At 48.0% G+C, this 15,326-nt stretch overlaps 1 protein-coding gene and 1 non-coding gene across 19 annotated transcripts; both read left to right on the plus strand.

The window, feature by feature from the left end:
* Positions 1-1,065: 1,065 nt before the first annotated feature.
* Positions 1,066-15,302, plus strand: NPM2 (nucleophosmin/nucleoplasmin 2). 18 transcript variants are annotated; one of them, XM_063816918.1, is made up of 10 exons: positions 2,493-3,033; positions 3,134-3,460; positions 3,627-3,717; positions 3,847-3,932; positions 4,058-4,183; positions 11,553-11,646; positions 12,516-12,679; positions 12,914-12,948; positions 14,898-14,931; positions 15,043-15,302. In XM_063816918.1, the coding sequence occupies exons 3-10, from the start codon at positions 3,660-3,662 to the stop codon at positions 15,085-15,087; spliced, it is 642 nt and encodes a 213-aa protein (XP_063672988.1). In that variant the 5' UTR covers positions 2,493-3,033; positions 3,134-3,460; positions 3,627-3,659; the 3' UTR covers positions 15,088-15,302. The 18 variants fall into 18 exon arrangements, with proteins under 18 accessions (XP_009453225.1, XP_063672989.1, XP_054513261.1 ...); XM_009454953.4 differs by lacking the exon at positions 14,898-14,931 and having other exon boundaries at positions 2,460-3,033; XM_009454955.4 differs by lacking the exon at positions 14,898-14,931 and having other exon boundaries at positions 2,460-3,033; positions 3,134-3,400.
* On the plus strand, positions 10,773-10,875 carry LOC112204314 (small nucleolar RNA U13). The gene has a single exon (XR_002937883.2). It is a non-coding gene; the product is annotated as a small nucleolar RNA U13 (small nucleolar RNA).
* Positions 15,303-15,326: the final 24 nt, after the last annotated feature.

The following is a 15,326-nucleotide window of genomic DNA, read 5'->3' on the forward strand; positions in this document are numbered from 1 at the left end:
TAAGTGGGCAAAGGACATGAATAGACATTTCTCAAAAGAAAACAAATGGCCAACAGGCATACGAAAAAATGCTCAGCTGGGCGCAGTGGCTCACACCTGTAGTCCCAACACTTTGGGAGGCTGAGGCAGGTGGATCACAAGGTCAAGAGATCGAGACCATCCTGGCCAACAGGGTGAAACCCAGTCCCTATTAAAAATACAAAAATTAGCTGGGCATGGTGGCAAGCACTTGTAGTCACAGCTACTCGGGAGGCTGAGGCAGAATTGCTTGAACCCATGAAGCAGAGGTTGCAGTGAGTCAAGATCATATCACTGCTCTCCAGCCTGGCGACAGAGCAGGACTCCGTCTCAAAAAAAAAAAAAAAAAAAAAAAAGCTCAACATCACTAATCATCAGAGAAATGCAAATCAAAACCACAATAAGATATCATCTCACCTCAGTTAGAATGGCTGTTATCAAAAAGACAAATGCTGGCGAGGATGTGCAGAAAAGGGAACTCATACACTGTTGTTGGGAATTAAGTTAATACAGCCATTATGGAAAGTAGTATGGAGATTTCTCAAAAAACTAAAAATTGAACTATCACATGATTCAAACAGTTCCACTACTGGGATAAATAACCCTAGAAATCCTGATTCCTAGGGAATCAGTACCTGATTTCCTTTCCTTTGGATAAATAATCCAGGAGTGGGATTGCTGGATCATATGGTAGTCCTATTTTTAGTTTTTTGAGAAATCTCCTTACTTCTCTCCATAATGGAAATCAGTATCCAAATGAAAGGAGGGATATCTGCACGCCCTTGTTTACTGCAGCACTATTCCAAGAGCCAAGATATGGAATCAACCTAAGTGTCCATCAACAGGTGAATGGAAAAAGAAAATGTGGTACCTATACACAATGGAATATATCCAGCCATAAAAAAAATATGGAAGCCCTGTCATTTGCAGCAATATGGGTGGAACTGGAGGTCATTATGTTATGTGAAACAAGCCAGACACAAAAAGACAAATTTCACATGTTCTCACTCATGTGAGAGCTAAAAAAAAAAAAAAAAAAAAAATGTAGAATTAATGGGAGTAGAGAGTAGAATGATGGTTACTAGAGGCTGGGAAGTGGGGGCGGGGGGAGGATGAACAGAGGTTGATTAATGGGTACAAACATACTGTTTGATGGAAATAAGATAAGTTGAAATAAGAAATAAGTTGATAGTACAGTAGGGTGACTATAGTTAACAATAATTTATTGTATATTTCAAAATAGCTAGAAGAGAAGATTTGAAATGTTTCCAACACAAAGAAATGATAAATGTTTAGCCAGGCCCAGTGGCTCACGCCTGTAATCCCAGCACTTTGGGAGGCCTAGGCAGGAGGATCACTGAGGTCAGGAGTTCGAGACCAACCTGGCCAACATGGTGAAACCCCATCTCTACTAAAAATATGAAAATTAGCTGGGCATGGTGGTAAGCACCTATAAACCCAGCTACTTGGGAGGCTGAGGCAGGAGAATCGCTTGAACATGGGAGGCAGAGGTTATAGTGAGCTGAGATGGCACCACCGCACTCCAGCCTGGGTGATGAGAGTGAAACGCCATCTCCAAAAAAAAAAAAGAAAAGAAAAGAAATAATGTTGAAGGTGATGGATACCCCAGTTACCCTGATTTGCTCATTACACATTGTGTGCAAGTATCAAAATATCATATGTACCCCATAAATATGTACAATTAATATGTATCAGTTTAAAAAGTTAATGACGATGGTACCAATATTATAGCCTCATTTAGCAGATGAGGAAACTGAGGCACTGAGCTATGAATTAACACACCTGAAATCACAGAGCACAGTCCAGACTTGAACCCAGACTGTCCAGTTCCAGTGTCCCAGCTCTAGGTCATGACCTCAGGGTCATCCCCCTCCCCTGCCTCCATTTAGCCTTCACTGTGACCCCCAGCTGCAGCCTGACATCAGTGTGATTATTCACGGGGTGGGTAGCCTGGGGCCACTGAAGGCCGGTTTGCTTTGAGCACTGCTCTCCAATGAGGCTGGAAGCCCTTTGAGGGGCTGTTGTATTCACCGCGTGATGCCCAGGTCCCGCCCAATTGGCGGAATCACCGTTTGTTGAGTGAATTCTTGAACGTCTGTGCATGGCATGCATGTGCCTGCCATTTGCTCATCTTTACCACACACTTGGCTGCAATGGCTGTCACCTTCAATAGGCGCCTTGCCAGGGACAGAGAGCTCAGGGACAGCCAAGGAGACTGGAACTGCTCAGCTGGGGACAGGGACCCTAGGCGGCCCTGGCAGGCCCCCAAGACTCTCCTGGGTTGTCCTGGCCAATTCACAGGGAGGCTGACCCCAGCTTCCAGGAATAAAAGATTCTGACCTCCGTGGCAATGAGCCCCTGTCCCAGGGGTGTGCGGGAGATCCCTGGTTATCTGAGGTGTCTCCAGGGTATATCCGCTGAAACCCCACCTCCTCTTCACTGCCCATTGAGCCTGGGACCAGCTGCTGGTCACGTGCTTGGCCCTGTAGCGTCGCTAGCCGTGCTCCCCAGTGTGCTCCCCGCCCCCTGCCGCGGCGCCTCCCGGCTCACCTCCCCACCCCACCTGCCCGCTGCGGCTCTCCGCGGGAGATCTCACCGTTCTGGAGACAGGGCTCGCTCGCTCTCACTGTAGGCTGGAAGAACGGGCTGTCTGGGCCTTAGGAAATGCCCATACTGTATAAGGCATGGGGAAAAGAAAGGAAGAAAGGCAACGAACAAGAAAGAGGGCTTCCAACTGCAGCTTCCTGCCGGCTGCAGGCCTCCCTTCCTAAGCTGAGCTGAGGCTTCCTCTCCATGGGCTGGGGAGGGGGCGCCAGGAGGCCTCGGCGGGTCCGCAATTGGCCCGGACAGCTTCTCACGAAAGGTCCTGGGCCGGCATCATCAGCCTCACCTGGGAACTGGTTAGAACTACAAATTCCCTCGGCCCCACCCAGACCGACGCCAAGGGCAGCTGTGGAGTGGGGCGCGGCAATGCGCCCCTTAACAGCCCTCCAGGTGATTCTGCCGCGCAGAGGAGGAAAGAATGGGAGAAGGGAAGGGGAGAGGGAGGCGGCTTCTTTGCGGCTAATTGGACACCTGCCCTTCCCCTTCCCAGGCTTCTTAGCCCGGGCTTGGACAGCCGCCTTCCGGCCAGAGGGGATGAGGTTGCGCTGCGCTCCGGGAGCGCCGATGGCGTGACTGGCCCCGCGCGGAGCAGCGACAGTAAGGCTGTGGGCGGGGGAGCTGGGACCTAAGCCGCGCGCACACCTCTTTCTCTGCGTCTGGTGGAGGTGCACAGAGGCTTTTGAGTCAGGCCCAAGCGCAGCCAGGTGACCTCCCCGCGGCCTTTCAAGCCTGAGCTCGGTGGACAGCTCCCTCTCCCGTGAGTCCCGCTGTCCTGTACGCGCCCGGTCGAGCCCCGGGCTGCGCGCCCCGCTAGGAGGTGGGTACTCGTCCTCTAGGAGTTGCCGGTGAGCCCTTGGCCGTGGCAGGTCCCCTCCAGCCGCGAGCGACCCCTCAGTACCTGCCGATGCCTGCTGGTCTCTGGCATCCTCCAGTCGAGGGTCAGGGTCAGGGAGCAAGGCCTCACGCGGGCGCCCTCCTTGCAGCTGCCCGGCCAGCCCGCTTCTCTGCCCGGAGCCATGAATCTCAGTAGCGCCAGTAGCACGGAGGAAAAGGCAGTGACGACCGTGCTCTGGGGTGAGTGGGGACTCAGGCTCCTTCCCAGAGACACGCCCCACCTCCGGCGCGCGGCAGCTTGGGGCGCAGGTGAGCCCCTCCTTTGGGAACGAATGGAGGGCCCCACTTCCCTCCCTTTCTCCTCCGCAGGCTGCGAGCTCAGTCAGGAGAGGCGGACTTGGACCTTCAGACCCCAGCTGGAGGGGAAGCAGAGCTGCAGGCTGTTGCTTCATACGGTAGGTGTTCCCAAAAGAGGGGAGGAAGATGGAGTCCGGGAACTTTCTGGTCCCAACAGAGGGCTATGGATTTCTCCCGTCGGCCCTCAGGCTGATGAGGGGCCTCTATTTTCAACCCCGCTCAGATTTGCTTGGGGGAGAAAGCCAAAGAGGAGATGCATCGCGTGGAGATCCTGCCCCCAGCAAACCAGGAGGACAAGAAGATGCAGCCGGTCACCATTGCCTCACTCCAGGCCTCAGTCCTCCCCATGGTGCGCCTTTCCCTGCTGGCTGGAAAACTGCTGTCAGCCTTACCCTCACCCTTGGGTGGGGATGGACACACACGAGGGTGCATTCACCCTACAGAAATGAGCCATGCCAGGGAGGTAGCACAGCCCATGCAGAAAGCCAGGGTCCAGCCCAGCTCACCCCTTCCTAGAGCTGTGTGACCTTGGGCCAGTTAAGCTGTCTGCAAAAATTACACTTTAAACCAGGGGTCCCCAACTGCCGGGCCAAGGACCAGAATTCGTCCTGTTAGGAACCGGGCAGCACAGCAGGAGGTGAGCAGCCAGCTAGCCAGCATTACCCCTGAGCCCTGCCTCCCGTCAGATCAGAGCGGCATTAGATTCTCAGAGGAGCATGAACCCTATGGTAAGCTGTGCGTGCGAGGGGTCTAGGTTGCATGCTTTTTATGAGAATCGAATGCCTGATCTGAGGTGGAGCAGTTTCATCCCAAAACCACCCCCCACTCCCACCCCATCCATGCAAAAATTGTCTTCGAGGAAACCACTCCCTGGTTCCACAATGATTGGAGACTGCTGCTTTAAACCACTCACTGCTAGTGACAGGAACATGGTCGATCTACATATTGGTTGTGCATCCAGAAATTCTCTAGTTTCTAATAACTTAAGTTTTCTATGCATATGATAATTGTGAATAATGGCAGTTTTTGCCTTTTTGTTTTTTTTGTTTTTGTTTTTGTTTTTGTTTTTTGAGATGGAGTTTCACTCTGTCACCCAGGCTGGAGTGCAGTGGTGCAATCTCAGCTCACTGCAACTTCCACCTCCCAGGTTCAAGCAATTCTCGTGCCTCAGCCTTCGGAGTAGCTGGGATTACAGGTGTGCACCACCATGCCTGGCTAATTTTTGTATTTTTAGTAGAGACGGGGTTTCACAATGTTGCCCAGGCTAGTCTCGAACTCCTGACCTCAGGTGATTCGCCCGCCTTGGCCTCCCAAAGTGCTGGGATTACAGGCGTCAGTCACCGCGCCAGGTCTTTTTTCTTTCTTTCTTTTAATCCTACTGCACTGGCTAGGCCCTGCAGTGGAATATTGGGTGAACATGAGATCAGGTCTGACGTCCTTATTTCCTTCTTGTTTTTTAAAAAAGAAGCATTTGGTAAGTATATTTTGTCAGGTTAAGGAAGTCCCCATCTAAAACCCTCTGCTTTTAAAAAATTGCTTTGCTTTGAAATCACGAAAGGGGGTTAAATTTTGCCAAATGCTTTTCTATTCATATGATTCTAGGTTCTTTAGTCCACGTGGTAAATTATATGAAGAGAATAATATCTGAGTTCCTTTGCCATTCTGGGATAAATACTACTGGTCATGTTACAAATTCTAGATTTGTTTTACTCATATATTGAGCCCTTTCTTTTACCTGTATACACATGAGGTTGGCCTATAAATGATAGTATTTAGGTGTTCAGGACATGCTAGCCTCATGCACTGAGGGTGGAGGGTTCTCTCCTATTCCCTGGAACAGTGAATGGAAGACTAGGATCAGCTGTCCTCGGAGGTTTGGGAGACCCCTCTGTCAAACTGCCCTCAGACTTACTTTCCTGTTCTATTTACACATACTTCGCAGGTGATCTCATGCAGTCCTGTGGTTTTCAAGACCATCTAAACAAATGAAGACTCAGGAACTTATTTCTGTAAACCCAGCCTCTCTTGAGCTCCAAGTCCTATATATATCCAACTAAATGGCTTTGATAGATATCTAATAAATATCCCAAATTTAACATGTCTAAATCCACATATTCAATTTTTATCTCTAATCCACCCACCTCCCCTTCAACCTGATTTTCTCTCAGAAAACAGCTGTTTTTCCAGTTAGCCAGGACAAAGCTCTTTTTTTTTTTTTCCTGAGATGGAGTTTCACTCTTATCACCCAGGCTGGAGTGCAATGGTGCGTGCGCTCTCGGCTCACTGCAACCCCTGCATCCCATGTTCAAGCGATTCTCCCATCTCAGCCTCCCAAGTAGCTGGGATTACAGGCATGTTCCACTACGCCAGGCTAATTTTTGTAATTTTAGTAGAGATGGGTTTTTGCCCTGTTGGTCAGGCTGGTCTCGAGCTCCTGACCTCAGGTGATATATCCGCCTTGGCCTCCCAAAGTGCTGGATTTACAGGCATGAGCCACCACACCCAGCCAAATCCTCTTTTTTCCCACACCCATATCTGATCTACCAGCAGTCCTGTTGTCTCTGCCCCCATCTTATACCCCGATGGACCACATCTCATCATCTTCCCTGCTACCCCTGGTACAGGTGACAGTTGCCTGTGGCTCCATTTTAATTGCACGGCCTTCCACCTGGTCTACCTACCATCACATGGTCCCCTGTAGTCTATTCCAGGGTAGGCAAACTAGAGGGCTTGAATCTAGGCTGCTGCCTGGTTTTGTAAGTAGTTTTACTGGGAACACAGCCACACTCATTCGTTTGTACCCTGTCCATGGCTGCTTTTCCTCCCTAACAGCAGATTTGAGTAGTCTCCATGGAGACCATATGGTTTGCAAGCCTAAAATATTACCTTCTGGCTCTTAACAGAAAGTTTCCTGGTCTGTGCTCCACACAGTTGCCAAAAAGATTTTTTTTTTTTTTTTGAGACAGAATCTTGCTTTGATACCAGGGCTGGAATGCAGTGGCTTAATCTCGGCTCACTGCAACCTCCACCTCCTTAGGAGCCGGGACAACAGGCGCTCCCCACCATGCCCAGCTGATTTTTTTTTTTTTTTTTTTTTTGTAATTTTCAGTAGAGATGGGGTTTCACCATGTTGGCCAGGCTGGTCTTGAACTTCTGACTTTAAGTGATCCACCTGCCTCGGCCTCCCAAAGTGCTGAGATTATAAGCGTGAGCCACTATGCCCAGCCAAAAAGATCCTTTTAAACACAGGTTAGATCATGTGGCTTCTCTGCTAGAGTACTTAGGTCATGGCTCTCTCTCACTTGGAATAAGAGCCGAGAGTGTATTATGGCCTGCTTCGAAGCCTTTGTGTTCTGGCCTCAGCAACCTCTCTGTTTCAGGTGTGTTTTATGTCTTATGTTCCAGGTATGTATCTTTTACACAGTATGTAGCTAGATTTTGTTCTATCTGGCCAGTATAGTCTATATTCATTGTGATTGCTGATGTAATTGGATTTGTGGCATGTACTTTGTACCCCTACTTTCCTTGCTTTTTTATTTTCTTCTTTTCCTATATTTTATTAGATTAATTAAAGTTCCTTTTCCCCTTCTCTACTGGTTTGGAAGTTATAGAATCTCATCCTAATTTTTTTACTGTTTATCTTTAATTTTTTTAACAATCATACATGACTCAAAGTTTAGAATTAATGTTTTATGTCCTCCCAGACAATCCAAGGAGCTTTTCTGATTCTCCTCTTTTTATTTTTTTATTTTCGAAATGGAGTCTCACTTTGTTGCCCAGGCTAGAGTGCAGTGGTGCAATCTTGACTCACTGCAACCTCTGCTTCCCAGGTGATTCAAGTGATTCTCCTGCCTCAGCCTCCCAAGTAGCTGGGATTACAGTATGCACCATCATGCCCAGCTAATTTTTGTATTTTTAGTAGAGACAGGGATTCACCACGTTGGCCAGGCTGCTCTTGAACTCCTGAGCTCAGGTGATCCTCCTGCCTTGGCCTCCCAAAGTGCTGGAATTATAGGTGTGAGCTACCGCACCTGGCCTGATTCTCGTCTTTTTAACTTCAATATTATTATCAAGTGTTCTAGCTCCAACTTGTCAGCCTACTCAACACTACTCATTACTAGTACTATTGTATTTTCCAGTTAATTCTTATGTAGGTTTACTTTGTTTACCAATTAGTTTGGTTACCACTGCTTCTAGCACCCACTTCTTCCTTCTTGATCTAATTTCTTATCCTTTTTAGCAACATACTTTAGTAAGCCTGAGAATAGTAAACTTATTCAGGCTTTGTCTGGAAATATCATGATTTTGCCCTCATTCCTTCATGATGGTTTGGCTGTGTATATAATTCTAGATAGAGAGTTTCCTTCAGCTTTGAAGCTGTTCTATTCTGGTTCCCAATGTTGCTGTTGAAGTCCTCAATCTGTCTGATTATTCCCTTTTTGGAGATGTCTTTCCTCTCTGGCTTATTTTAAGATAATGTCTTTTGTTTTTATTTTCTATAGTTTTACCATGATGTGTTCAGGTGTAGATTTATTTTTTTTGTCTGTTCAGGACTTAGGTTTTCAGATATGAGGATCTATGTCTTTGATCAATTCTGGAAAATTATTGGTTGTTTTTCCTTTGAATATTGACTGTCTTCCAGTCTCCCTAGTCCCTTTTCCAATTAGATATATGTTGGCCCTTCTCACTCTGTCCCCCGTGTTAGCTCCCCCCATGTTTCTTTAAATCTCTCCCTCTCTGCCTTATACTGGGTAATTCCTTCACAGCATTATTGATCATACTAATTCTGCTTCTGCTGGTTTTTTCTGCTTTTTAATCATTTGATCAGGTTTTCTTTTATTTTTGTTTTAAAGACAAGGTCTTGCTCTGTTGCCCAGGTTGGAGTGCAGTGGCCTGATCATGGCTCACTGCAGCCTCAAACTCCTGGGCTCAAGTGATCCTCCCACTCAGCCTCCTAAGTAGCTGGGACTACTGGCATGAGCCACCATGCCCAGCTAATGTTTATTATTTTTTTGTAGAGCTGGAGTCTCACTATGTTATCCAGGCTGGTTTCTAATTTCTGACCTCAAGCATTCCTCCCACCTCGGCCTCTCAAAGTGCTGGGATTATAGGCGTGAGCCACCATGCCCATCCTCAGCTTTGGGTGTTTTATATCTAGAAAGCTGCATTTGGTTCTTTTTCTTTTCATAATGTCTTGTTCTTATGATTATGATTCCTACTTTTATATTTACTTGGTTTTAAACATATACATATATATATATGTACATATTTCTGTATATACATATTTTAGAGACAAGATCTTGCTCTGTCGCCCAGTCTGGAGTGCATTGTTGCAATCATAGCTCACTGCAGCCTTGAACTCCTGAGTTCAAGCGATCTTCCTGCCTCAGCCCCCCCGAGTAGCCTGGGCTACAGGCGTGCACCACCACACCCAGCTTTATCTGATATTTTTTTAGATCAGTGTTCTAAGTTCTTGGTCGGGCTAGTCTGCAGTCACTTGATTTCTTTCTGTTGACTCTAGCTGGATTGTTTCTTGTATGTTTTGTAATTTTATACGGTGAGCTCATCTTTAGTTTATTTTGTTTTTTTCCAAAAGAATTCGATGTGGCCTGAGTTTGGGGAGTGTTCCAACAGAATGGTTTCGTGTTTGCTTCTGCCATTTACCTCAGGAATATCATAAGCTTGGGATTTTCTGTACATTTCTTGGCTTGGCAGTACTCACTGAGTAAATTCAGACCCCATAAGTGAGAGGTACAGCTATGGGGTGTGGGCTCTCACTGGAGACTTCTTTTATTTCCATTCATGCTTTGTTGTTAGCTTCCTTTAATGGTGGCTAGGGTTTTGATTTTTGTTTTTCATTTTTGAGGAGAAGAGGGCTGGTTTGGGCTTTTGAGTCTCTAATCCTCAACACCTACTTTGGGCCTCTCACTAAGGGTACAGCCCTTGAGGGTCCTACCCTCCCCATGGTGGTCTCAGCTACAACTCTCCTCTTTGCCTGAGCCCAAGGCCTTGTCTCCTGACTGTGAAGATTTTGTTGTTGTTCTGTTGTGTTTTTTAAAGACAGTCTTGTTCTGTCGCCCAGGCTGGCACGCAGTGGCGCAATCTCGGCTCACTGCAGCCTCCGCTTCCTGGGTTCAAGCAGTTCTCCTGCCTCAGCCCCCTGAGTAGCTGGGATTACAGGTGTGCACCATCACACCTGGCTAATTTTTGTATTTTTAGTAGAAACAGGGTTTCACCATGTTGCCCAGGCTGGTCTCAAACTCCTGACCTCAAGTTATCCGCCTGCCTTGGCCTCCCAAAGTGCTTGGATTACAGGCATGAGCCACCGTGCTCGGTCTGTGTGTGAGTTTTGAAGCAAAAAATCCTGGCTGTTTTCAGGTCCATTTCGCCTCGGTTTCCGCACACCAGCTCCTGCACCTGCCTGTCTTCATTTCTTTTTTCTTTTTTTCATTCATCACTAATCAGAAGGCATCCTGTCTTCATTTTTTATGTACGAGGATTCTTCTGTCTTACTGTTCAGCCATGCAGTAGAAACACTGAATTACATCCTCTCTGGTATTTCTAAGTGTCTCTGGCTGCAGAGTTTGTTTTCACTTATTACCTCCTGTCTGAACTTAGAATTTAGAAGCTGTAAGTTATTCACTCTAAGTCTCAGTTTCCTCCTCTGTAAAGTATCAGTACTTCCATCATGGGTTTCTTGTGAGGATTTAAATGAGATAAAGCAGATAAAATGCTTAGCAGGGTGCCTGACACGTGGCAGAAGCTCAAAACAATAAGCTATCATTGTCATTCGAGAAAATTTGGGAAGTTTGGAAAAGTATAAATACAATAAATACCTTACTATCGACTGACAATTATGGTTAGCACTTTAATATATTTTAAACCTTTATTCTTATGTATATCCATACATTATACACAAGACAAAAGTAGTACTGTAGAGGCTCTTGTCATTTATAAGTGTGATGATTGGGGTTTCACGCTCGTGTGTAAGATGTGCCTCCCACAAACCTGGTTACGAGTTGGCACATTACCTGTCTGATGTGAAGAAAGCAAGCAGCACTGTACATAAAATCGTGCATCTGCTTTCTCGTTTGATCGGTGTCTCACTCTGCCCAAGTTGCTATAACAAAATACCACAGACTGGAGGGCTTTAGCAACAGATGTTTTCTCACACTTCTGGAGGCTTTGAGGTCTGAGATCAGGGGGCCGGCATGGTTGGGTTTTGGTAAGGGTCCTCTCCCTGAGTTGCAGACGGCAGCCTTCTTGCTATGTGTTCACGTGTGGGGCAGGAGAGTGGAGAGAAAGAGAGTGAGTTCTCTAGTGTCTCTTTTTGTAAAGGTACTAGTTCTATCATGAGGGTCCCGCCCTCATGACCCCAAACCTAATGACCTCCCAAGGCCTGCATTTCTAAATACTATCACACTGGAGGATAGGGCTTCAACATAGGAATTTGGAGGATGGGGGGAATAGCCATAATTTAGCCCATACTAATCAGATTCCTCTATCTGACGGCTGCCCTTCAGCTTGGAAGCCCATCTGTGAGCTTAGCAAGAATGGGATTACCAGGTTCAAATTCTTGGACAGAGCCCACCTCAGCAGGGGCTGAGTAGTGTATAGGGTTTGGGGAGGGAAATCAACTTAGTATTTCTGCCTGAGGCCAGTCCCCGAGAGGTACCAGGCCTAAGTGGCCCTGTCTTCTCTGCTTCCTCCCCCTGCAGGTCTCCATGGTAGGAGTGCAGCTTTCTCCCCCAGTTACTTTCCAGCTCCGGGCTGGCTCAGGACCCGTGTTCCTCAGTGGCCAGGAACGTTATGGTAAGTCAGAGCCTGCGATCAGGAAGGTCCGTGAGTACCGTGCTAGGCAGGGGCTCGGGACATACTAGCTACTCAAACACTGGAGGGATTCTTGAATTTTGGAAGAAAATCCCCAAAGGCAACATGACAGCCAGCAGCCTGGACTGGAAGGCAAGGGCGCTGGTCCCTGTTCTTCTTCTTTACCTGCCATGACCTCTGTAGGCTGTAGCCCCTCACTTGTAAGCTTCAAAGAGCAGTTGTGAAGAATAAATGGGATATTCAGGAAAAGCACTCAGCGTAATACCCAGCACTAGGGAACCACTGTTCAGGATGTGGCTGCTGCAGTGATGCAGACCACAGCAACGCAGACCATAGCAGCACGGCATGATGCTGACTCCTTCAAGGTCCCTTCAACTGGCCCTCTTTTCTGTATGATTATGCCTCATTCATCAGGGTACTCTCCTGCTAAAAAGCCTTGGCAGGTCCCACTTCTCTTAGGATAAGGTTTCAATTCTTTAGCTATTTGTTTTAGATTCTTTCCCCCCTCCTCCTCTTCCTCCCCCACTCTGCCTACCTTTAGCCTTGGCCCCAGCCCTTGCCAATATGAATCCCCCTCCTACCCAGCCAGAGCCACTTCCCCTGCCCTCTTTCTACCACCCCAGCCCTCTGCAGGGCTTTCCTAGACCCCCTACCCTACCCTGGCCTCCACTGTTGGGAGGGCCAGAAAGGGTGCCGCCCTGGACAGGTGGCAGGCAGGTAACCACTGTCAACTCCAGGCTAGGATTCCTCCAGGGCAGTGCTTAGAGCAACACGGATCACAGAATGGGAGGTGGGCATTGATTCTGTAGCTCTGAAGCTGTGCCCCTGCATCCTTTCCCATGCCATTACAGAAGCATCAGACCTAACCTGGGAGGAGGAGGAGGAAGAAGAAGGGGAGGAGGAGGAAGAGGAGGAGGAAGATGATGAGGATGAGGATGCAGATGTATCTCTGGAGGAAAGCCCTGTCAAACAAGTCAAAAGGCTGGTGCCCCAGAAGCAGGCGAGCGTGGCTAAGGTGGGGGAAGGAGCGTGGCTGTTTGGAAGGAAGTGGTACCCCTACAGAAGCACTTAAGAGGGGTGGGCCACTGGGAGCCTGGGCCAGCCTCCCAGAATGAGTGTACAGGATGGGCCAAGGCCACCTCAGCTAGTTCTGGCCAGGAGCTCAGCGGGGACCTTGTGGATTTTGGGAATCTGTTCTGGCTCTGGACTTTGTCTGAACTCTCATAATACACTGTTTTTTGGTTCCCAGAAAAAAAAGCTGGAAAAAGAAGAGGAGGAAATAAGGTAACTCTTTCTACCTATTAAATTAGCCAAAGTCTCCAGCTGAGATATACAGTGTTAGAAAGAATACTGTGCTGTTGGGATGTACGTGTACAAATGTACACACGGTGTGTCTACCTGCACTCGCAGGCACATGGGTATGGAAGTGCTGAAGGGTGGCATCACCTTTCTGGAAGAGCATTACAACGTTCTTATCTTGGGATCTAATTCCACTGAAGGCAATTCCTTCCACAGAATTCCATCCAAATTTCAGGGGAAATTACCTGCACTAAGATGCTTCTCACGGCCAGGCTTGGTGGCCCACGCCTGTAATCCCAGCACTTTGGGAGGCTAAGGCAGGCAGATCACTTGAGGTCAGGAGCTCGAGACTAGCCTGGTCAACATGATGAAACCCTGTCTCTACTAAAAACACAAAAATTAACCGAGCCTGGTGGCATTCTTGTAATCCCAGCTACTCAGGAGGCTGAGGCATGAGAATTGCTTGAGCCCGGGGAAAAGTTGCAGTGAGCCGAGATCGTGCCACTGCGCTCCAGCCTGGATGACAGAGCGAGACTCAGTCTGAAAAAACAAAATTTTAAAAAGACGCTTATGGCATTATTTGAATAGTGAAAAAATGGAAGCATTCTAAATGTCTACCAATATAACAATTGACTAAGCTACATCCCTCTTCTCAATGGAATATTACATAATGCTTATGAAGAATATAGCAACCTGGAAAGTATGTGTATGGTTTTGGTTTGTTTGTTTAATGAGACAGGGTTTTGCTCTGCCACCCAGGCTGGAGTGTGATGGCACAATCATGGCTCACTGCAGCCTTAGCTTCCTGGGCTCAAGCAATCCTCCCACCTCAGCTTTCCAAGTAGCTAGGACTATAGGCACGTGCCACTATGCATGGCTAACTTTTAAGTTTTGTGTAGAGACAGGGTCTTTCTATGTTGCCCAGGCTGATCTCAAACTCCTGACCTCAAGCAATCCTCCTGCCTCAGCCTCCCAAAGCATTGGAATTACAAGTGTGAGCCTCTGCACCTGATAAGAATATTGATAGTTCATACAGCAGGACATAAAGTCATTTTTATTTTATTTCACATATTTTTTAAAAGAGTTTGACCAGGCCGGGTACGGTGGCTCACGCCTGTAATCCCAGCACTTTGGGAAGCCAAGGTGGGAGGATCACTTGAGGTCAGGAGTTCAAGACCAGCCTTGCCAACATAGCAAAACCCTGTCTCTACTAAAATACAAAATTCAGCTGGGCGTGGTGGCATGTGCCTGTAATCCCAGCTACTCGGGAGGCTGAGGCAGGAGAATCACTTAGACCCGGAATGCGAAGGATGCCGTGAACCAAGATCACACCACTGCACACCAGCCTGGGCAACAGAGCAAGACTCCATCTCAAAAAAAAAAAAAAAAAGTTTGACCAAGAAAAAAATATTAACCCTGAAAGAAAATACACCAAAATGTTTAGTGTGGGCAGTAAAGAAAACTATAAGTAATGTATTTTCTTGTCTATTTGCTATATTTTGTACAAAATGGTTAATGTTTTATAATGAAAAAGACATTTGTGGGCCAGGTGTGGTGGTGCACACCTGCAGTCCCAGCTTCTCAGGAGGCTGAGGCAGGAGGATCACTCGAGCCCAGGAGGTCGAGGCTGCAGTGAGCTGTGATAGTGTCACTGCACTCCAGCCTGGGCAACAGAACCAGACTCCATCTCAAAAACAAAACAAAACAAAAGACATTTGTGATAACTAAATGAAGATGGAAGCCTAAGGAAAACACATATGCGTATGCATGCACACACACACACATCCCTTTGTTTAAAGAGTCCGAGTGGTCCCCAGGAGGAGCAGCCAGGCTTGCTTTCCAGGGTGGGCACTGGGAGGGCCACGCCGCTGGTCTGGAGCTGAGCTCTCTCCCTGACCCCAATCCCACTCCTGCTCCGCTCCACCCTGTTGCAGAGCCAGCGTTAGAGACAAGAGCCCTGTGAAAAAGGTGAGTAGGACCAGAGGGCTGTGGCCCTTGGGACAGGCGAGTATTCTCTGGAGGGGGCTGCCTGGTATGGAGAAGGGAATGGGACCCTGGAGCCCTGCCTTCCCTCCACAGGCCAAAGCCACAGCCAGAGCCAAGAAGCCAGGATTCAAGAAATGAGGAGCCACGCCTTGGGGGGCACGGTGCAAAGTGGGCCTTCCCTGGGCTGTGCTGCAGGCACAGGGTGCCCCTGTCCAGCCCCTTCATCTGTGTCTGAATGTAACAGGGGTGTTGCGGGGGCAACATGAGAGCCCCTCACCCCCAACTCTCCACTTTCAGGAGGCCCCCAGTGAAGAGCCCCACCTCGGGGTCACAATAAAGTTGCCTGGTCAGGACTTTCCTTCTCTTCCCTGGAGCCA

This window comes from Pan troglodytes, chromosome 7 (assembly GCF_028858775.2).
Source record: "Pan troglodytes isolate AG18354 chromosome 7, NHGRI_mPanTro3-v2.0_pri, whole genome shotgun sequence".
Lineage (NCBI taxonomy): Eukaryota > Metazoa > Chordata > Mammalia > Primates > Hominidae > Pan > Pan troglodytes.

Coding starts and splice junctions, on each gene's coding strand:
- NPM2 (XM_009454945.4), top strand. CDS start 2,833: ATGGGCTGGGGAGGGGGCGCCAGGAGGCCTCGGCGGGTCCGCAATTGG. Junction 11,647..12,515: donor CAGTGGCCAGGAACGTTATG/GTAAGTCAGAGC, acceptor ATGCCATTACAG/AAGCATCAGACCTAACCTGG. Junction 12,680..12,913: donor AGCAGGCGAGCGTGGCTAAG/GTGGGGGAAGGA, acceptor TTTGGTTCCCAG/AAAAAAAAGCTGGAAAAAGA.